We start from the raw sequence: 20,496 nt of genomic DNA on the forward strand, positions 1-20,496 counted from the left end.
CTCTTTACATAGCATCCTACGAAGAAGATCCTTGGCCGCAGGTGAGATGGAGCAGAAAACACGAGTCGGAAACCTCAAATTGGCTCGAAGCATGGCCTCGAAAATCTCCGTGGGAGAATCGCCCCAAAATGGCACAAATACGACCAACATTTGATACAAAACAACGCCGGATACCTTTCACTGAAAAAAGAAAAAAAAAACTCTATCTATCATCCAACAAATGCAATGGCTAATAACAAACACAGCAATGACATTGCCGGAGTAAAATGCATGCGGATGTGCACTTACCAGGCTGTCGACAGCCGAAGAACACAACTAGACTCACAGGAGCGATGCGCCTAAGTAGTCTTCTCCACGCAATATGTTTGAGTGCAGCAGCTCAATGTAGCTCAACGCAGTATGTTTGAGTGCAGAATGCCACAACAAGCCACCTGAGTTAATTAGGGTTACTTAAACGAAGACGGCCCTTCAGTAAACCCATCTTTGTTTAAGTTTCCCATAATTACAAAAATGTCATGGACTACCATTTTAAGACGGTTATGTACGACTGTCTTAGAATTCGCGATGTAAAAACAAAAAACATTGTTCCTAATTACAAAAATCACACCATGCCACATTCTAAATCGATTATGAATAACCATCTTAAAATATGCGTCGTAAAAAAATAATTTTTTAGTAGTGGTAAGTTTTTGAGGTAGCCAAAAATGCAGCTAAGTTAATAAAATAAAAAGTCATAATTAATTTGATAATTCTTAAGATTGATATAAAGTCATATAAATTTAAATTGTTTTATGTTAAACTTAATTTAAGTGGATTTTAATTTATATATGTTTTGATGTAATTGATTTTAAAATTAAAAAGTAAAAAAAAAAACTTTATTAACTATAAGTGAGAAATCTCTACTATTGTATTTTAAAATATAAATATCAATCTCTTTGAAATTACAAATTGGGCCCTCTCGCACTTTTACATCTGCATTAGTAAAAAAAAAAAATTATGGATTCTAATCCTATTATTTTCCCCAAGGGGCAGTTAGTCCTCTGGTTGATTTATCACCCAAAAAAAAAGAGAGAGGATAAATAATTGAACATGGGATTAAAGTAAAAAAAAAAAAAGAAGAAGAAAGATAGATTGAGAAAAAGGGTGCTGGTGGAGAGGATGAAATTCCTAGCTTTTACTGAACTCGTCCTAAAGTCTGCAATCAAATTTTTTTTTTAAATAATAAAAGATATATTGGCGAAAGAAGAATTCTAGTGACACTATGGATCTGTTTGACGCGCAAACCCAGTTACAGCACACGAAGAACAATATAGCACAAATCCAAGAGTTATTGGACAACTTTTTTGTTATATGAATTATTTAGTAAACAATAAATAACACAAACAAAAGAATATAAAAATCACCAAAATAATATTTTTATTATTAATTATCTTAATGTGATTCATAATAATAATATTATAAAATAACATGCATTATGAAATATATAAATATATTTTATAATATATAATTAATATAATTATTATATATTTAGTAAATTATAAAAATCACATATATAAACATATAATAATATATACTATATATAATATTTTATTACATATATATAGTAATATATAATATTATTATATTAGATGAATATAAAAAAATATGTTTATTATATTATACTTACTAGAAGCAGTAAACATCATGAATAAAAAAAAGGCCATAAATAAAACTGAGATCTCCAAAGAAAAAGAAAAACTGAGAACCGAAAGAATTTGATGGAGAAAGTGACTGTTATTAAAAAAAAAATAGAAAGAGTGCACTCGTGAGATAATGGGGTGGGAGAGAGAAAAGAGAATAAAAAATGGATGTTTTGATCTTTTAAGTAGTTTGTATTGGGACAAAAAATTGTCCCATGAAATCAAGTAATAAATTATCAGAGTTTTGTGGTGTTCATCAACATTTAAATTGTGGTGTCCCATGATATATTTTAAAATCAAACATTGAATAATTAGAATTGTTCAATCTCACACTTTTTTGTGAATCAACCCGACCTTACGTCCGACACTTTTTTTTCAAAATAAAAAAAAAAGTTTATTTCTCTTCTTTTTTCTTATTTTTTCCGAGGTGTAGACACCCTTATAAGTATGCCAAGTATATTTTCCCTTCTAATGATAAAGGGCACATGTTTTCCACAAGTGATTTTGGGTTTTGGTGAGCATGTTGCATTGGGATTATACTATTTATATACATGAGGAGTCCACATGGAGACATGTGAGTTGCAAGTAATGGTGAGGGAATGACTTTGGCACCACACTCTTTAGAGGCCAAGCAAAGCAATATTAGCCGTGACATACATTAAAAAAAATATATTTCTTTTTTATTAATATTTTATTAGTATGAAATATCTATCAATTACATAAAATTAACCCTTCTCAAAAAATCTAATAAAACTTTACTTAAAAATATCAAATTTAACACCAATTCAGATCACCTACAACTTGTTGGTACAGATACAATACACTACATTAAATTAGTTAGGTGTCCTGTTTTTAATTTTCTTCTTTCTTTCTTAATTTCTTGTTTTTCTGTTAATTTTGTGGCTAATACTAATTAATATATCTTGAGGTTGAGTGTTTCAGGGTTGATCGCACCATGTCATGACATATTATGTAGGATCGACGTTTAAATTTGGCAATGGGAAATGTGTTCTTTGACCAGTGATCAGTGCATGGCATCACTATATAAAGCAAAGACCCCCAACCTTACGACTTTGTCAAACTCATAAAATTTATTAGTGTAACATACTGTAAGTGTGCCTATAATAAATATTTTTTTATTAGTTATACTCTGATTTGTACCTCCATTATTGTAGTATTTCTTTTTCTTTTTAGATTTTCAATAAAAAAATAAAGGAGAGAGATAGAGAAGAGGAAAAATAATGGAAGAAAAAAAAAAGACAAATGTAACAAATGATATGATGAAAAATAAAGAGAGATATAAAAGAAGAAAAAAGAGAGAAAGTTAGATGAAAAAAAAGTCGATATATGTTTAATTTTTTTTTTCTTTTCTTACACCTTTATTCTCTTCGAGTTTGAGATGTATATATCATCTGAAAGAAAAAATACTTTTTTTTATATGACAAATATGTTGTATCTGTGTCTACTTGTCTAGGTGCCATGTTTGTTTTTTGGCAGTTTACCTCCAACTCTAGGGAACATCAATCAACAAGCACAAAGTCCTACATATAAATCGAGCCAGAGAGATTTGTTAAATAAGGTTGTTCTATTTATAATTTTTTCAATATATATTTATGAAAGAAAAAAAATCAAATTCAATTTAATTCTCATACATTAAAATCAGTTTGTGCACTTAAGTTTTATAGAAATTCTCTCGTTTATTTTCTCTTAAATTGTTGAACAAGCAGGCTCATGCAGACTTGCCCAGAGCCTCCTTCCTCCCATATCTTCTCTGCCACCAAAATGTGTTGCATTATTCTCCTTCCACTACATTATTTAGATTACAAAAAGAGAAAATATTACGCAAATTCACTATTATAAGAAGATTGCAAGATCTATTGAACTTTTCACTATTGAGGACAAGAATTATTTTTTAAAATATTTTAAAATTAATTTTTATTTTTCAATAAATATCTATGACTATCTGCGGATACCCACATATGTATAAGACGGAAATTTATCTAATAGGACGAATATTGAGTAGCTACTATCCATGTCCGTCCCACCTCGTCATCCCTACGAATAAACAGTAGGTCTAAGTTAAATTAGACTATAGATTAAAACTTTCTAAATCTTATTTAACTAAAAAAATAGATTTAGATCATTTTAAAAAATTAAACTTAAAAAATTGATTTTGTTAATAATAATAACAATAATATAATATTTTGATATTATATATTTATCAATTTTTTTAATTTTTTAATTATTTGGCCTACCTAAGTTTAGGCCCATTATTACATTAATTAAAATTAAATTTTTTATACTAAGTTCTTAAATAGGTTTTTAGGTGAACACAAACTTTCAATTATTGACCGTATGTATGGATACCACAACACATAACTTTTGTGTCTTTCGATAAAATTGACGTGAAAATTAGGATGTACATGATTAACATGTTATCAAACATTTATTGTATGTATTAATTTAAAAGTTAAACTCAAAATCACTAATTAAATTAAAAAAACTTCATACTAATTGATTCACACATTTAAAGTTATTGAAATCTTTCGATTTTGTCTTATGACAAAATTACATTAATTAGTTCTCCAGGTAACATTTTATTATTTTAATAATATTTTGAATGACAAGAGAAAAAAATGGGACACGTAAAAATGTCTCAAAAGATACAAATATCGTAAGTAGAACATTTTCATGTTATTATGCAAAAAAAAAAAAAAAATGGTAAGGGAAGAGAACCACCACAAAAGTTATCTTGTGCACAAATTTTACGTCAATCTGTGTCCTGCTCATGAAGATCCAATAGGCCGAGCGATTGGGCCTTTTCAAGTCCGCAGGCAATTTATTTGTGAATTTTGCTTTGCCCACTAGTCAATTTACTATACCTAGTATAAGATGAATAATTCTAAAATTATCCTTTCATAAAGTTAATACGGACTGTTAATCTGTAATAAACATACGAAATCCCGATCCATAAAAAATTAATTATAATAAGAGCAAAAGATATATTAGTAGATTTATGTTAATAATGTATTTTTTTACATATATACATTTTTATTAAACTTGTGATTTTTATTTATAATTTATATATGTAAAAAAATTAATTATTAGATAAAAAATATTTATCACAAAATTTATTATATAAATTTACATGTACATTAAATATATATTATAAATTTTAGTGTTATATATAATAACATTATTTATTTTATAACATAATTGACCTATTAGCTTGATTAGTTAAAATGTCTTACTAATAACCTCATAATAATATTGTTAGATAATGTCTTAATAATATTTTTTTCGAATATTTTTTATCAAATAATAATACATAATAATATTTTTTTTCTCAATTAGACAAAATTTGTATTAGAACTTAGGCCATGCTCGGTTGTTGAAGAAAGAAATGAAAATGTGAAAGTTTCAAAATTTTAGCATGATCCCACATTTTCATACATTAGTATAATTTAAATTTTTCTTCTCCATTTCAAATTCTTTTTCTTTAGGTTCTACCGAACTACATTAGAAGAACTGAAATAGTAAGTTTTTTATACTGTACGGTTATTTTAGATGGGCTCTGATTATGAGGCTGTGGAATGAATTGCTTTTTTATGACAACAGAGTGATTTTTGAATGACATTTCAACAACTTGTACAGTACACGCATGGCAACAGCTACCTTACCTAGCACATCCGAAACTACTTCCAATGCGAATACTGTGCATGATCCATTACCAATAATTGAAACTACCTTTTACTTATTACAGTATCTATTTCATGAAGCACTTAATTTTGTTAATGCAGACATAGAGTAGAGATGTTGGCCTATTTTACTGGTTAAACAGATACATGAATATCTTTTTATTTTAAATATTTTTTAATATATATATATATATATATTTATTATATCATAAATTTTATAATATTTATATTTTTTTATTATTGTTCTCTCTTACTAGGTGTTTAATAGCATTTTTTTTCCGCCGAATGGACTCGGACAAGCACCCCCAAATCACAAATCAATTAATGATCATTAGAACAAGCATACATAAGTTGTCACCTTTGACAGAGGCAAAAACAAAGTCTGGAACATAAGGAAAAAGAAGAGAATCAACCCTAAGGTTAATACCATGTCTAGCGAAAACATCAGCAGAGGTATTAGCCTCACGTATTACATGAGCAAAATAAATAGTGACAAAACTGCTATCTCTTGATTTCTTGCACCAGATGGAACAACTGGTGGTTATCATATGAGTGCTCCATAAGGTGATTAACTGCTTCCGCAGAGTCTGACTCCATTATAATGTGTTGAACCCCACAATCTTCAGCAAGTCTCATTCCATAAAATATCGACCAAAGTTTTGCTTCAAGGATGGAGCAAGAAGCCATACGACGCGAGTAGGCTTGAATAAAATTAGTCTTTTCGTCTCTGATAATTCCCCCACATACACGTTGCAATTGCTTCATGGATAAACACAACACCATCACAGTTAACTTTGAAGACCCCTGGACATGGCGGCGACCAATAGGATTTGCTAGTTGAATCATTCACCATCATAGAAGATTGCAGAACATCCAATTCCTCATTCAACCTCCTTAGATCATGCATCATGGCCTGAACGTTGTTGATTATCCCTTCCTCTGAGGTCCACTTTTGTCCGAAAACATAATCATTTATCCTCTACCAGATCCTATCCAGAGTTACACCAAAGCATTGAGACCAATTCGGCATTCTATTATCATAGTTGCCTTTTAGATTAGCTGTCATCCATGTATTCATATCACCATGGAAGAAAGTAGGAGGTTTTCTACCACTCCAAAGCGAATCCCAAACCTTTCGCACTCTATCACAATCGCGAAAGCAACGAGTGAGAGTTTCAATCTTCTTCTTACAAATAGGGCAGAGACTTTCCTGAGTCATATGACGGTGATATCGAAGAGCATTGGTAGGTAAAATATTATGCACAATCTTCTACATGTGAGTGTGTATCTTCTCTAGCGCTCTCCAACGCCAAACAAACTTGAGAAGACAACTGTTATGTGATTAGAGATAGTCTTGTAGACTTCTTTAGTCGAAAAACTCTCATATGGGGAAGAACCCCAGATCACTGAATCCTCATTTCTTGACCCAGTTGGAGGATAGAGTTGCTGGAATTTTGAAACAACATGCATGGGAACTTGACATCGAAGTCGATCCAAATCCCACTAGCCAGACGCATTAACGAAAAAACAAACAGGAATATCATCGTTATGAACTACAACATTCAACCTTTGGTCTATAAGTATCCCTTCTTGAAGGACCCAAACATCCTTCCAAAAACGAACCGATCGGCCATTGCCTATCTTTCGAGCAATATTATCATGAGTAATCTTATCCCAACCATGAACTATACCCCGCCAGAAGTTTGTTCCAGTTTTCTTTGGGTCAATTCAAGGAAGAATATCCTCCCCTCATTTATATTTGCTTCTCACAACCCGCACCTAAAGATCATTTGGTTTTGTACACATGTTCTAGGTAGACTTCATAAGGAGAGATTTGTTCATATGACTCAACATTCGCAAACCAAGACCACCACTTTTCTTAGGGGAGCATAAGGCTTTCCAACTCATCCAGTGAACTTTCCTACTGTTATTTGAATCTTCCCAAATAAAAATGCAACATCTCTTATCAATTTCGTCACAAACGGAAGCTGAGATATAATTAGACTGCATGGCATAAGTAGGTAAAGCTTGAATCACAAACTTTGTGAGGGTGACCCTCCCAGCAAGAGAGAGGTTCTTAGCCTTCCAATTGCCCAGAGGCTGGTCCACCTTCTTCGTGATAAAGCTGAAGCTCTTGGAGGAAACCCTTTGAAGATGCATAGGAATTCCCAAGTAATTGCCAAGATCAACAGTTCTTTGGTAACCCAACTGAGTAGCAATGCTATCTGGAACCTGCCAATGAACATTATTTGAAAAAAGAATTTTGGTCTTTTCAAACTCACTTTCTAACCAAAACTCTCACAAATAACATCAAGATACCTTTAATAATGTTTTCCTGATCTATGGAAGCCTCCGCAAAGAAGAGCAGGGTTGTCTGCAAAAGCAAGATAAGACAGTCTAGGACCTACTCTAGATAGTTGAATGGGCTGTGTCATTCAATTTGCTCAACAAAAAGAATAATTAAATGGAACAATCTTTCAATGCATAACAAAAATAAATAAGGAGAAATTTGGTCACCCTGTCTGATTTCCCTAGATGGCTTAAAGCTCTTCAATGCTTTTCTATTCCACATGACTTGCATCTTGGAAGAGGAAATGCAAAATCCCACCTTATCAATGAAGTTGTTGGGGAAACCAATGTCAGTTAGAGTTTCAACAATGAAATCCCACTTTAGCCTATCATAGGCCTTTTCGGGATCTATTTTGATGGTCATCGAACCCTTGCTGCCTTTTTTATTTTTCATGGAAAATAAACAACCTCCTGGGCAATGATAATGTTATCTCTAGTGCTACGATGTAGGATGAAGCTACTCTGACAAGAGCTATCAGGTCCTCCATCACTCTCCTAAGCCTCGCAGTCATAACCTTTGTAAATATCTTGTAAGATAGGTTACATAGGATAATAGGCCTAAAATGCTTCATAGAAGTAACAAAATCCGAAGAATCATCAACGAATGGAGAAGTACCAAGAAACTAACCTTTCAAGGTCTGCACCGTTCGTTACCCAGTTGTTTTTAGCATCTTGAATAACTTCATAAGTGTTTTTATGTCTCCTTATAGCAGTGACCCCATGAAAGTAATGTGTATTTTGAACACCAAAGGAAAGCCATTTAGTTCTAGACCTTAGGAACCAAAGGAGCTCCTCGTGTCTAAGAACTTCTTGGTAGTCATGCCAGATAGACCTTTGTCTTTCCTCTAGGTAGTGCATACCTTGGTGAGTAATCTTATGAGAAATAGCATCAAGATCTCTAAGAAGTTTCTTCTTATACTTAAAAATGTCCCCAAACACATTTTCATTCTAACTATATAAGGCACCTTGAAACTCACAAATCCTTTCATTCCAACCGAAATTTTGTTTCCATAATTGTTGAAGAAAATGACTAAAGTCCTTATACGTCATCCATTCCGCCACGAACTTGAAAGACCTTCGTTTCTTATTTGGAACATAAGACTTTGTCAGCTTAATAAGCAAAGCCCCTATATGGTCAGACTTAAAGTAAGGGAGATGGAGGACCAAGGCATTAGGAAACTGAAGGCGCCACTCAATATTAAAAATGGCTTTATCGAGGCGCTGAACCAAATTTCCTCTCATCCATGTAAATGTTGGTCCCTGAAATCAACATCAACTAAATCATAAACCTGCATCATATCACGAAAGTCATGCGCACCTCGCCAACAAGGGTTTTCAGAGCCACCAATTCTGTCATGAGCATAGAGGACAGTATTAAAATCTCCAATCACCATCCAAGCCTTCCTCAACAATGTTACACAGGGCTTCCCAAATTAGTTTGTGTTTTTGAAACATGGGACTTTCGTAAACCACTGTTAATAACCATTATTCTTGATTTTTCCATCCCACACATAAATGAACATATTGATCATCACTACGAAGAATTTCCACTTTCCAATTCTCAGATTTCCAGAGGCACCAAATACCCCTTGACTGAACACGGGTCTCCTTGACAAAACTTACATTGAAACTTGTTTTTGGAATAATACGAGTAGCAACTGCATTAGAAGCATGTGTTTCAACCAAGAACATACGGGATGATTCGTATTTCCTGCAGAGATTTTTAACAAGACCAGGAAATCCTCAGGAATTTGTACACCTACAATTCTAAGTTGTGATATTCATCTAAACCTGAGGGGGTTTTGTGGCTTTTAACAAGCCCATATCATCAGTTGGGAAATTCATCACGTCCAAAGAAGCTTTTAATGCCTCCTCCGATTCAAGAATCTTATTGGCATAGTCCACTGCCTCCTAATCCACATGAACTTGGATGATTGGAAATTCACACTCTCGTCGTAGCTAGGTTTAACTTCAGTTATTTTTCCTTTTGAACTCGCATTTGCCACAACCTCTGCATCTGCTCGCTCCTTATATTTTATTTAGGAGTGATCTTTTTAAAATTAGCCTTTCCACCTTTAGAAACTTCAATGGCTCTACCTCCCTATGAATTCTTGCCACCATTTGCATTACATACTTTCACTTGCTTCATTGTATCTCCCTTGTTCATATTAGCTTGCACCATATGAGCTGTTAGATTTGGTCCTAGGCCCACCACTTTTTTTCCTCCTGAAACTTTTTTGAGCAATCATCCACACCCCAAATTGGTTATCTTTATCATTAATGTCATTATTGTCATTAATAATATATGGATTTGTTGTCTCCTTAGGGCTTACGTCAGCCCTCACCTCATGCCTTTTCTCCTCCTCCTAACCACCCTAAGCATCTTTGGTCTCCCTCGATTTCCCATTTTGACTCGCCACTGGCAACAATGTTATCTCTAAGCATTGAACTTTTTTGTGACCAAAGCGCCCACATTGAAAACAAATGGAATGAAGGCCCTCAATTTGTAGCTTATGTCCTCTGACATAAATATGGAACTCTAGCGGCTTTTCCAAATCCAGTTTGACACAAATCCTTATGAACTTCCCTCTTGAATGAATCAATGTCAGTTTATCCACCTTAAGAAATTTGCTTAAATTGGATCTGATTCTCTTAAGAAAGACATCATTATAAAGTTCGATAGGCAGTCGTTGAATTCTTATCCAGACTGCGACATTTCTCATTTTCTCCGAATTGATAAAAAGAACGGCCTCCAACGTTGAACTAGGAGGTAATGATCCGCTACCATCCACGGGCCTTCAAATAAGGCAAAATTTTAGTCCTCATGGCCGCTAAAGACAATATGATAATATCCATCATGAAGATCAACGATTTGGATAGTATCGTTATGCGCTCAGTCCCTTAGAACCTTCATTTCTATTGTGTGAAAATTCACTCTTCTTCCCAGGACATCAACCACAAAGGTGTTGAGCCATGGAGACGACCACCTTAACAGTTCCACATCAGACAGTGGTATCCTATGAAGCCCGGATACGTGAAAAAAGGAAAAGTATCGATGTTGCACCCGTATCCGATACCGATACTCCACGGATACGGCCGGATACATATACTAGGAGTATCCAATTTTTATTTTTTATTTTTTATTTTTTAAAATACAAGATACCGCTGGGACACGACTTAGATACGGCTTCCTAAGACTAGACACGGCTTCAATACAACTCCAATACGGCTCGGATACGGGACTGTTGAGCAGCTTGCAGATCCTCGAACACAGCTTCTGAAACACTGCCACCGGCACCACCTCCCCTCCTTCGTCGCCACCGCCACACTCCACCATCTTGGCCATGCACACCGCCGCCCCCGCCTGCACCCCTTTGTTCTGCTCCCCCATTGCCTCGAACAGCGGCTTCACGAACAGCCCCACCATCGTCCCTACACCTCCCCCGCCACCCCCTCTGTCGTCTCCCTACAAATACCGCGCGGCGAGGGCGCCCACGATGTCGTGGCAAGCGTTGCGGACGGCGGAGTCAACCCCTTGGGTGCTTCATTGTGTGAAGTGAGTGAGTGAGAGAAAAAAAAATGGTTTTGTTGAATGAAATTAGAGAGAGAAAGGTGGAAGAAGTAAAAGTAATGTGTGAAAGGAAAATATGAACTGATTTGAAGGGGAGTGAGGGAGGTGGAAAAGAATGGTGGATCTGTGAGTAGTAGTGATGAAAAAAAAAAGGTGAAAGACAAGTTTTGTTCTAGAATAGTTAGATTTTTCATTGGAATAGCTTTAAATTCATATTAAAAAATTTTTAGATAAGTCTAGCCTTAGATCCCTTATTTTGTCTAGAAAAAAAAAATCTGAAATTATATATAACTTTTTATATATTTTATTAACGTATCCTAGACATATTGTATTTTTAATTTTAAAAATTTGACGTGTCTCCGTATCGTATCTCGTATCTAGGCTTCATAGGTGGTATCACTAGTCCATCTTTCGTTTCATTCACATCCCCCTCCTTCTCCTTAGGCACCTCTTCCACAATCTATTTATTCACGTTACTATCCAACTCCATAGAATTTTCTCCACTCCTTGCTGGATGTAGAAGTTTATTTGTAAAGGGCACATATTCCTGGCATAAAAACCTCAGAACCTTCCCTAATTTTCGTGGTACTTCTATGGAGGAGATCGTCTTCCTCAATAGTTGACCCTTCATCGCTTATTTTACAAACTCTAGCAGAGCTCACCATATTTGAACGGTGGTGGCTACTAAACCCTACACCGCCAATCACGCAACACACTTGTCTAATAACAATAGCATTTGGGGGGAAATTGGTTTCTCTACTGTCCTTTTCTCAGCTGGCTGTCCCTGTGCTGTTCATGTAGTTGTGTTAATATTTAATTTTGTGATTCAATTTTAAAACTGTGTGATTTTCAAGGGGCAGTACAAGAATAACTGCAAAAGGAACAACTGAGAAACCATTTGGGGGTGTTCATTTATCTTTTTTCAATAATATAATACTACACAATTCTTAAAAAAAAAGAATTAAAATTAAGATTGATTAGAATTACAATAATATTTTTTTAAAAAAGTATTTTAAAATTGATATAGTAAATTAAGATTCAAAATCTAAAATTTAAATTGAAATTATATCCATTTAATAATATTTGAAAGAAATAAAAAAAACACTATAAAAAATACATACTAAATGCAAGAGAAATTATGTGATTTTTTTTCCATGATATTAATATGAAATATCTATTAATTTTATTGATGATTAATTTTTATTAAGGAATCCAGTTGTTCACCTTTGGTGAAGTGTTCCCTTTTAAATATGGGGGCTTGTACCTTGTTTGCCAAGAAATTTTTGAGAAAACAACACCAAGCCAACGTGCTCTTTTGTTGACCTCAATCTCCAAGGCATCGTGTTATAAAGAGATATAAAGAGATGGCGACCTCTCAGCCAAACTTAGCTTTAAACCGCCCCTGACCCGACCCAGTTCGCACAAATCATGTTTTACCATTTTGTTCTATCCAACGTCGACGACAAAAACAAAAACACCAACCTTTTTATCGTTTCACTTGCGAACTAGATTACGTTATTTCCCATATTTATTAGCTTCAGATCTAATCGATTCACTCTTTTTTTTTTCTCTTTAAATTATTTTTACTTCAATTTAGTTATCAGTGTTTCGCACGCTCTCTGTTTCCTCGATAAGCATGATTTTTTCAAGGATTGCACGCTCCGTTTCGCGGTCGTCTCGCGCTAGAGTATGCTTTCGTTTTTCTTTTCCCTTCAATTCAATTCATTTTCTTATATAGGAGATCTTAAAGGGGCTAATTTTGATGCTGCTTTTAATTGGGGTGATAGAATTTATTACACGGTGATGGGAGATTGGGAACCCATGTCGGATTGCCACGGACGAATGCGTGTTCTGAAGGAGCCGAAGGGGTATTAGGGTTTGTTAGGGGCTACGTATCTTCTGCCAGAGCTCGCAGTAATGGCCTCGTTTCCAATTTGCCTGATTTTAAATCTGTTGCAGCAAACCCTAGGATTCGCCGATTGTTTTGCAGCAAAGCTCCAAAGAAGAAGAGTGAGTTTTATTCGGTGATGTTGTGTGTTTCGCGTGTGATTGAAGCTGCTTCGTTTTAATTTGGTTTTGGCTTGCTGTGCTGCTCTTTAGTTAAGCGTTTTGATTGGTATTTTCTCGGTTTTTGGCAGATTATGAGAACTTCTATCCCAAGGAAAAGAAGGAAGTTCCGAAAGGAAACGACAAAAAATACGAGTCCAAAGGTAAAAGAAGAATCTTTTGTGCACATCCTATTGTCGTCTGAATTAGGAAGCTATCATGGCAAATTGTTGGAACATGGTGGTGACTACTGGTGTAATGAGTAAACTGGAGGGATGTCTTTCTTGTAATTTATATGTTGTTCAAGTGCTGTGCATAACAATTGACTAACTAGTTTTGTGTGTTTTGCTTTGTATATGCTCGAGGGAGGTTTTGTTAGTCATTACTTGCTACGATTTTCTATTGTTTTGTAACTTGTTGAGTTGGTTTGCTTGTCTTCTGTTAGATTAGATTTTTTTTTTTAGTGTTGAGCTATTTTTTATTGCATTTAACTTAATGCCTGAACTTTCTTTATGATGTGAAGATGGAGAATCTGGTAGTCATCAGTTCTTCTTGCCCACATCCAAGGTTTTATTTTCTGTTGAGTTCAAACTTCTATTACAACTTTACTGTGGATGGGGCATTTCGGGTTTTGAAACTTAAGTTCCAAACCTAAAATACTCTCTCTCTCTCTCAATGGGCTGCAATTATTTACTTGTGGATCTTTATGGTTGTTTTTCAAGAATTAGTCATATGCCTGCATTCCAGTTTATCAAAAGGGGTACCACTAACAACTTTTGATGACTGGATTCTCCTTTTAACTTCAGATAACTCGAACGCAAACACAGAGGATAGTGGAAATTTTCAGGAAGCTTTCATGAAGCAAGTTCAAAATCTAGTCACCCCATTATTGTTGATGGGGCTATTTCTTACATCCTTTTCGTTTGGTCCTCGTGAACAGAAGCAGGTAAGCACAACTACTTTGTATTACTAGGGCTAGTCTTTGTTTTAATTTGCTTATGTGGGTGAAGTTGGGTTGAGAACTCAATATATGAAATTATGAATATCTGCATTCTATATGATGAAGATGAATGCTATGGTTTCTAACACTTGAGAAATGAACATTCTACTGTTTGATTCCACACTTATCATGATTCTCTTGATGAAGGGGAAAATGGAAATATAAGAGAGATTATGAGAAATAAGATTTTGAGTTCTGTATTGTGTAATATACTACTATATTTGCTGAGACCTTCGTCTAGTACTTTCTTAGGTATCGCTCTATGGTTTCGTTTCTTCTTGTTTTCCCTCTGTGTGTGTGTGTCTATGTGATTTACACTACACCCTGTCCCCCTCTTTTTTGAAGTTTTTCATATTAATTGATAAAATATAACTCATGTTTGTTAGTAAATTTATCGTTCCCTAAAGTTACTGCTTGAGTGGTTTTACAACTGAAAATTTGTGTATATCTATGTGCTGAGCTTTATGCTGCTGAAATTGACTGCTCAGATTGTAGCTCCATTAAACAAGAGTTCTTTTAAGATAGGCTTTTATACCCCATTGCTTTCCAACATCTGGTTGCAAGTCTTAAACAGCTTGGTTTTTGAAAAATACTTTATTTTTTTTCTAGATCATACTTGTTCAGAGGGTGTCTTTGCATTATAATTAGGATGTGAATGCAAACCATGCGCCTTTTGGCAACAAGATACCTGTTCATTTGTGTCTGGTTTTATGGTTTCTTTTATTTCATTGTTATCATCTTTCTGACATGAATCAGAATTTGATTCTTTGCAGATTAGCTTTCAGGAGTTTAAAAACAAGCTTTTGGAACCAGGATTAGTAGACCATATTGTTGTCTCAAATAAATCAGTTGCCAAAGTATATGTAAGGAACACTCCCCTCAACCAAACAGATAATGAACTAGCCCAAGGGACCCAACCTGCAATTGGATCTGGAGGCCAGTATAAATATTATTTCAATATTGGAAGTGTTGAGTCTTTTGAGGAGAAGCTAGAGGAAGCGCAAGAAGCTCTGGGCATTTACTCTCATGATTTTGTGCCTGTCACATATTCTTCTGAAGTGGTTTGGTACCAGGAATTGATGAGGTTTGCTCCAACACTGTTGCTTTTGGGATCTCTCTTGTATATGGGAAGGAGAATGCAAGGTGGAATTGGTGTTGGTGGCAGTGGTGGCGGCAAGGGTGCCCGTGGAATATTCAACATAGGAAAAGCACCAGTTACTAAAGTAGACAAAAATGCCAAAAACAAGGTTGGGAGATTTCTTTTTCTTCTACCAATGAGATGGCTGCTGATGTTTGTGTTTGTTTTAATAGCATGTTCCCCATTTGCCATTGTTATCTTTCCAGTTTTAGTTATTTCCTCCAGGCAGGAGTGCTGGTAAATAACTTGACAATAAGTTCATTTAAGAGACAATATTTATCTTCTTGTTTTGTTTCATTTTGTTCAGATCTATTTTAAAGATGTTGCTGGCTGTGATGAGGCAAAGCAAGAAATTATGGAGTTTGTCCACTTCCTCAAGAACCCAAAGAAATATGAAGAACTTGGTGCAAAAATTCCAAAAGGTGCTCTCTTGGTTGGTCCTCCAGGCACAGGAAAAACCCTTTTAGCAAAAGCTACAGCAGGGGAGTCTGGTGTGCCATTTCTTTCTATATCTGGTTCTGATTTCATGGAAATGTTTGTTGGTGTTGGACCATCTAGGGTGAGAAACTTGTTTCAGGAAGCAAGGCAGTGTTCACCTAGTATAGTATTTATTGATGAGATTGATGCAATTGGTCGAGCAAGGCGGGGTAGTTTTTCTGGTGCAAATGATGAACGTGAAAGTACTTTAAATCAATTGTTGGTCGAGATGGATGGTTTTGGAACCACTTCTGGAGTTGTTGTGTTGGCAGGAACAAATAGGCCTGAAATCTTAGACAAAGCTCTTCTTAGGCCTGGGCGATTTGACCGCCAGATAACAATTGACAAACCTGATATTAAAGGTCGTGACCAGATATTTCAGATCTACTTGAAGAAAATCAAACTTGATCATGAGCCTTCATATTATTCTCCAAGGCTTGCAGCCCTTACACCTGGATTTGCTGGAGCAGACATTGCTAATGTCTGCAATGAAGCTGCTCTGATTGCTGCAAGAGGTGAAGGAACACAAGTCACAATGGAACATTTTGAGGCAGCCATTGATAGGATCATTGGTGGTTTGGAAAAGAGGAACAAGGTATGTCTTTTTAAGTTTTATATTACTATTAGGTAGGCTTGTGAGATGGGAGGGGTGGAGCTGGGTGTTTTTTAGTTTATAAAATAAGAATCTGCATATCATTGGAAGTTATAGCCTTCATTTTTCTCATTTCTTTCCGTCATTATCATTAGAGCAAATCTTTTAGCATAAAATATAGTTTAGTTGTTTTAACTTTTAATACATTAATTACACATTTTTGATAAATTTCTACTTGAGAATGAAAATGTTTGCCTTTACTCACAAGTCACAAGTTACAGTGGATATATATGTAATAGGAAAACAAGGAACGTGGAGAAAAAGTTTAGGGGTTCAGTTTTTTTAAATATATTTTTTACTGTAATTATTCAATTACATATATAATCCTATACGTTTTATTTGTTTATCTAATAAACATACTAATGAAATGACATTTCTAGAACTTTAGACAGAAAAGGTGAATTAAATATGCTTAGGGATTCTCTTAATTCATAGTGAAGATCTGATTTCCTTCCCACTATATGGTGTGAAAAAGCTGTTCTTATCTCCTGAAATAAGACATTTCACAGAAAACTTATCCGGCCAAAGTTGGCTTTAATGAATGTGAGCAATATGATGTAAGCTGAATCTTCCATATATCAACCTTTCATTTTTATGTCTGAAAGGACCATCCGTAATACTCCGTATGCTTTAGTCTATTGGTATCTAATGTGCAGAAATAGTTGATCTTAGGATACTGTTGTAAGTTAAGACTTCCTGATGTTGAAGCCATATGCCGCATTCGAAAATGTTGAACTAACTGAGATTTGGAACCCTCTCTCTCCACCTTTTCCTCTACTAGTTAGAGTTTCTCTAATATCTATGTTTCTTAACCAGGTAATAAGCAAGCTGGAAAGGCGGACTGTTGCCTACCATGAAGCAGGCCATGCTGTTTCAGGTTGGTTCTTGGAGCATGTTGAGCCCTTGTTGAAAGTAACTATTGTTCCACGTGGCACTGCTGCTCTTGGGTTTGCCCAATATGTTCCCAATGAGAACCTTCTCATGACAAAGGAGCAGCTTTTTGATATGACTTGTATGACACTTGGCGGTCGGGCTGCTGAGCAGGTAGTTTTGACATTTCCTTTTTTTTTTGTTTACCTTTCTCTCTCCTGTTTTTCTTCTATATTCTTTGCTGTATGTATGGCTAGATCTTTCTGTTGAAAGAATGGAATATCTCTCAGTGCACTTGTATTTTTCAGTTGTAAATGCTATTACTGCTTTGTTATGTTTAATGGATTTTCCTTATCTGATGTTTGATACTTCCCAAAGTTCAAAGGTATGAAAATGATGTTTCCCTTCCTTGTCACTGCAGGTTCTTATAGGGAGAATCTCAACAGGAGCACAAAATGACTTGGAAAAAGTGACCAAGCTGACGTATGCCCAAGTAGCAGTTTATGGTTTTAGCGACAAAGTAGGCCTCCTCTCCTTCCCTCCAACTGAGGGCTCATATGAGTTTTCCAAACCATACAGCAGCAAAACTGCTGCAATCATCGATAGCGAAGTGCGTGATTGGGTGGACAAAGCATACAAACATACGATTCAGCTTATCGAGGAACACAAGGAGCAAGTTACTGAAATTGCAGAGTTGCTGCTTGAAAAAGAAGTACTTCACCAGGACGACTTGCTTCGAGTTTTGGGCGAGCGGCCGTTCAAGGCTACTGAACTCACCAATTATGATAGATTTAAGCAGGGTTTTATAGAGGAAGAGGAAAAGGTCGTGGAAAGCACCGTAGACACGCCTGAGGAAGGTGGTGGGTCTTCACCTCTAGAACCCCAGGTTGTTCCCACATAGACAGTTATTTAATTTGTGTTTGTTATTGTACATGGCTTTCTTGTTTTTTCAATTTGCTGACAGAGGAACGAACAAAACGCTTATGGTAACTGCTGAATAAAAATTATTCGTTTCTGATTTTTCTTATATGGATATGCCATAGACCGGCCAATCCAAATACTATTTTCAGTTGTTCGAGCCTAGTTACTGTTACATTGATTTTTAAGATTGTAAGTGTGTATTATTTTAATTTTTTGTTTACTTAATTTTATGAAAGTTCATTCCTTTTAATTTTAATGAAGTGGAATAAGTAAAAAGTAACGACGACGATGGTCTCAAATTTAATATCAAAGCTTTGTTGTTGTTGTTGTTGTAAAATTTATTAGCAAACTCTATTCGTATCAAAATGAATAATTTTAAGTTTGCTGCAACAAAACTAGTGGCACGTCATCAGTGACTGCAAAAACGAGTACATTTAGTGGTTATACTTATACCAAGCCTCATGCTTTAAAAATTGCATTACAACAAATTAAATAAGTAGAAACGTTAATATTATGTTTAAAAAATAATAATGATCATTATTCTTGTCTTGTTCTCTTCGTTACAGTTAAGTAATCTTCAACGGTATGACTCAAGTGATAATCCTATTATTGGTTTTTTTTAGGAATTGTTGATTGCTTTTATTAAAATTATACTTTGTATTTTGGTCTAATTCTTTAAGACTAGCTACAATTAAGTAAGTAATCGTCAACAATATGATCAAAGAAGCAATCCGTATGATTGATTGTTTTTAATAAAATTATACTTTATTTATTTATTTTAGAGTTCCCAGAGTTTGCATCACGTGGATCTTTAAAATTTAAAACATATATACATGTGCTTCCTCTTTCTTTATTTTAAGTTCACACACATCACGTGGATTATTAAAACTTGGAAATGAAAATAAAATATGCATTGCTACTTTTAGTTTTTTTATTTAAACCTGAAAGTAAAATTGACAAAATAAAATAAGAACAATTTGGATGTACTGCCGCTCTCTCAGTATAAAAAATTATATACAGTCAGCTAATTAGAAATTATTAGCTGATAAAAAATAGAATATGATTTTTAAAATAATTATTAAGAATATCAATAAATTTATTATCCATCATGCATGAAATTTTTTAGTCGAATAATGACTTAAAAATTCTTTACATTATTTTCGCAATAAAAATTGAGTCAACTCGTGAATTTAAAAGAAAATTTCTGCCTTCCAAAATCTCATTGGTCGTTTGATGAACATCTCTCTCAAGAAAACCTCCCAATAGTTAAGTATTAGTTAAATAACTGCGACTAATATATTTTTAGGTTGAATCTTTCGTGATTTCCTCAGCATGTCCTTGATTTCTTGTAAGATAGAGACATATATTATTAGTGTAAGTTTTTTTATATTATTAATTACTAATTATAAATTATTTTTGTGGACGAAATTTTCAATAAACACATATAAGAGAAAAAAAATAAGAATGTAAAATAAATTAAGTTTATCTTATAAATTAAAATTAGCTTATGTAGAAGTTAAATCAACTTTTCAAAAGAAAAAGTTAAAGTAAACTTTTAGAGAAGTTAAAACAAAATTTTATAAGCCAATTTTAACTCATGGAAGAAGCTTAAATTTATTTCATATTTTTTTCTTTCTTTTATAAATATTTATTAAAGGTTGATTCAAACATTTTTTTTTTGCTGTAGTATAATTATTAGCAAACCTTGAAACCTCTTGAAAAGCAAACACATCCTAGATTTTCCTTTAAGGCATTACAAATAATAAAATTTGGATCGAAATCAAAAACATGATATTAAGTGTACATTTACATCCCATATTTAACTAAAAGGTCTGCAACCTAATTAAACTCTCTCTGCACATGAACCCAATAAACTTTACTTTCATATCTATGAATATCATGGACAGCTTTAACCATGTTAGAATACAGGTGCGTTTAAAAACATTCTTTAATAAGCAAGTTAATAACGCATTGGGAGTTTGAACTCTGAATACATCTTGATGTTCCTAAATCCCCTTGGTATTAATTTATAAATTACATAATTCTAATTCATAAATAAAGATAAAAGCGGGTGGTTTGAGTTTTTTTTGTGGGT

General features: G+C 34.3%; 1 protein-coding gene across 1 annotated transcript; it reads left to right on the forward strand.

Moving 5' to 3' along the window:
- The first annotated feature begins 12,642 nt into the window (after positions 1-12,642).
- Positions 12,643-18,586, forward strand: LOC114380081 (ATP-dependent zinc metalloprotease FTSH 10, mitochondrial-like). Its single transcript, XM_028339005.1, has 8 exons — positions 12,643-12,984; positions 13,085-13,307; positions 13,436-13,507; positions 14,150-14,289; positions 15,117-15,590; positions 15,789-16,553; positions 17,427-17,654; positions 17,902-18,586. The coding sequence occupies exons 1-8, from the start codon at positions 12,934-12,936 to the stop codon at positions 18,379-18,381; spliced, it is 2,433 nt and encodes an 810-aa protein (XP_028194806.1). The 5' UTR covers positions 12,643-12,933; the 3' UTR covers positions 18,382-18,586.
- Positions 18,587-20,496: the final 1,910 nt, after the last annotated feature.

The sequence above is a fragment of the Glycine soja genome, chromosome 12 (genome assembly GCF_004193775.1).
Source record: "Glycine soja cultivar W05 chromosome 12, ASM419377v2, whole genome shotgun sequence".
NCBI classification, from domain to species: Eukaryota; Viridiplantae; Streptophyta; class Magnoliopsida; order Fabales; family Fabaceae; genus Glycine; species Glycine soja.

Bases quoted from the DNA above. Each gene is read 5' to 3' on its own strand.
- LOC114380081 (XM_028339005.1), top strand. From the start codon at position 12,934: ATGATTTTTTCAAGGATTGCACGCTCCGTTTCGCGGTCGTCTCGCGCT. The intron at 15,591-15,788 runs GTTGGGAGATTT...CATTTTGTTCAG, and splicing joins ACAAAAATGCCAAAAACAAG to ATCTATTTTAAAGATGTTGC. The intron at 16,554-17,426 runs GTATGTCTTTTT...TTTCTTAACCAG, and splicing joins GTTTGGAAAAGAGGAACAAG to GTAATAAGCAAGCTGGAAAG.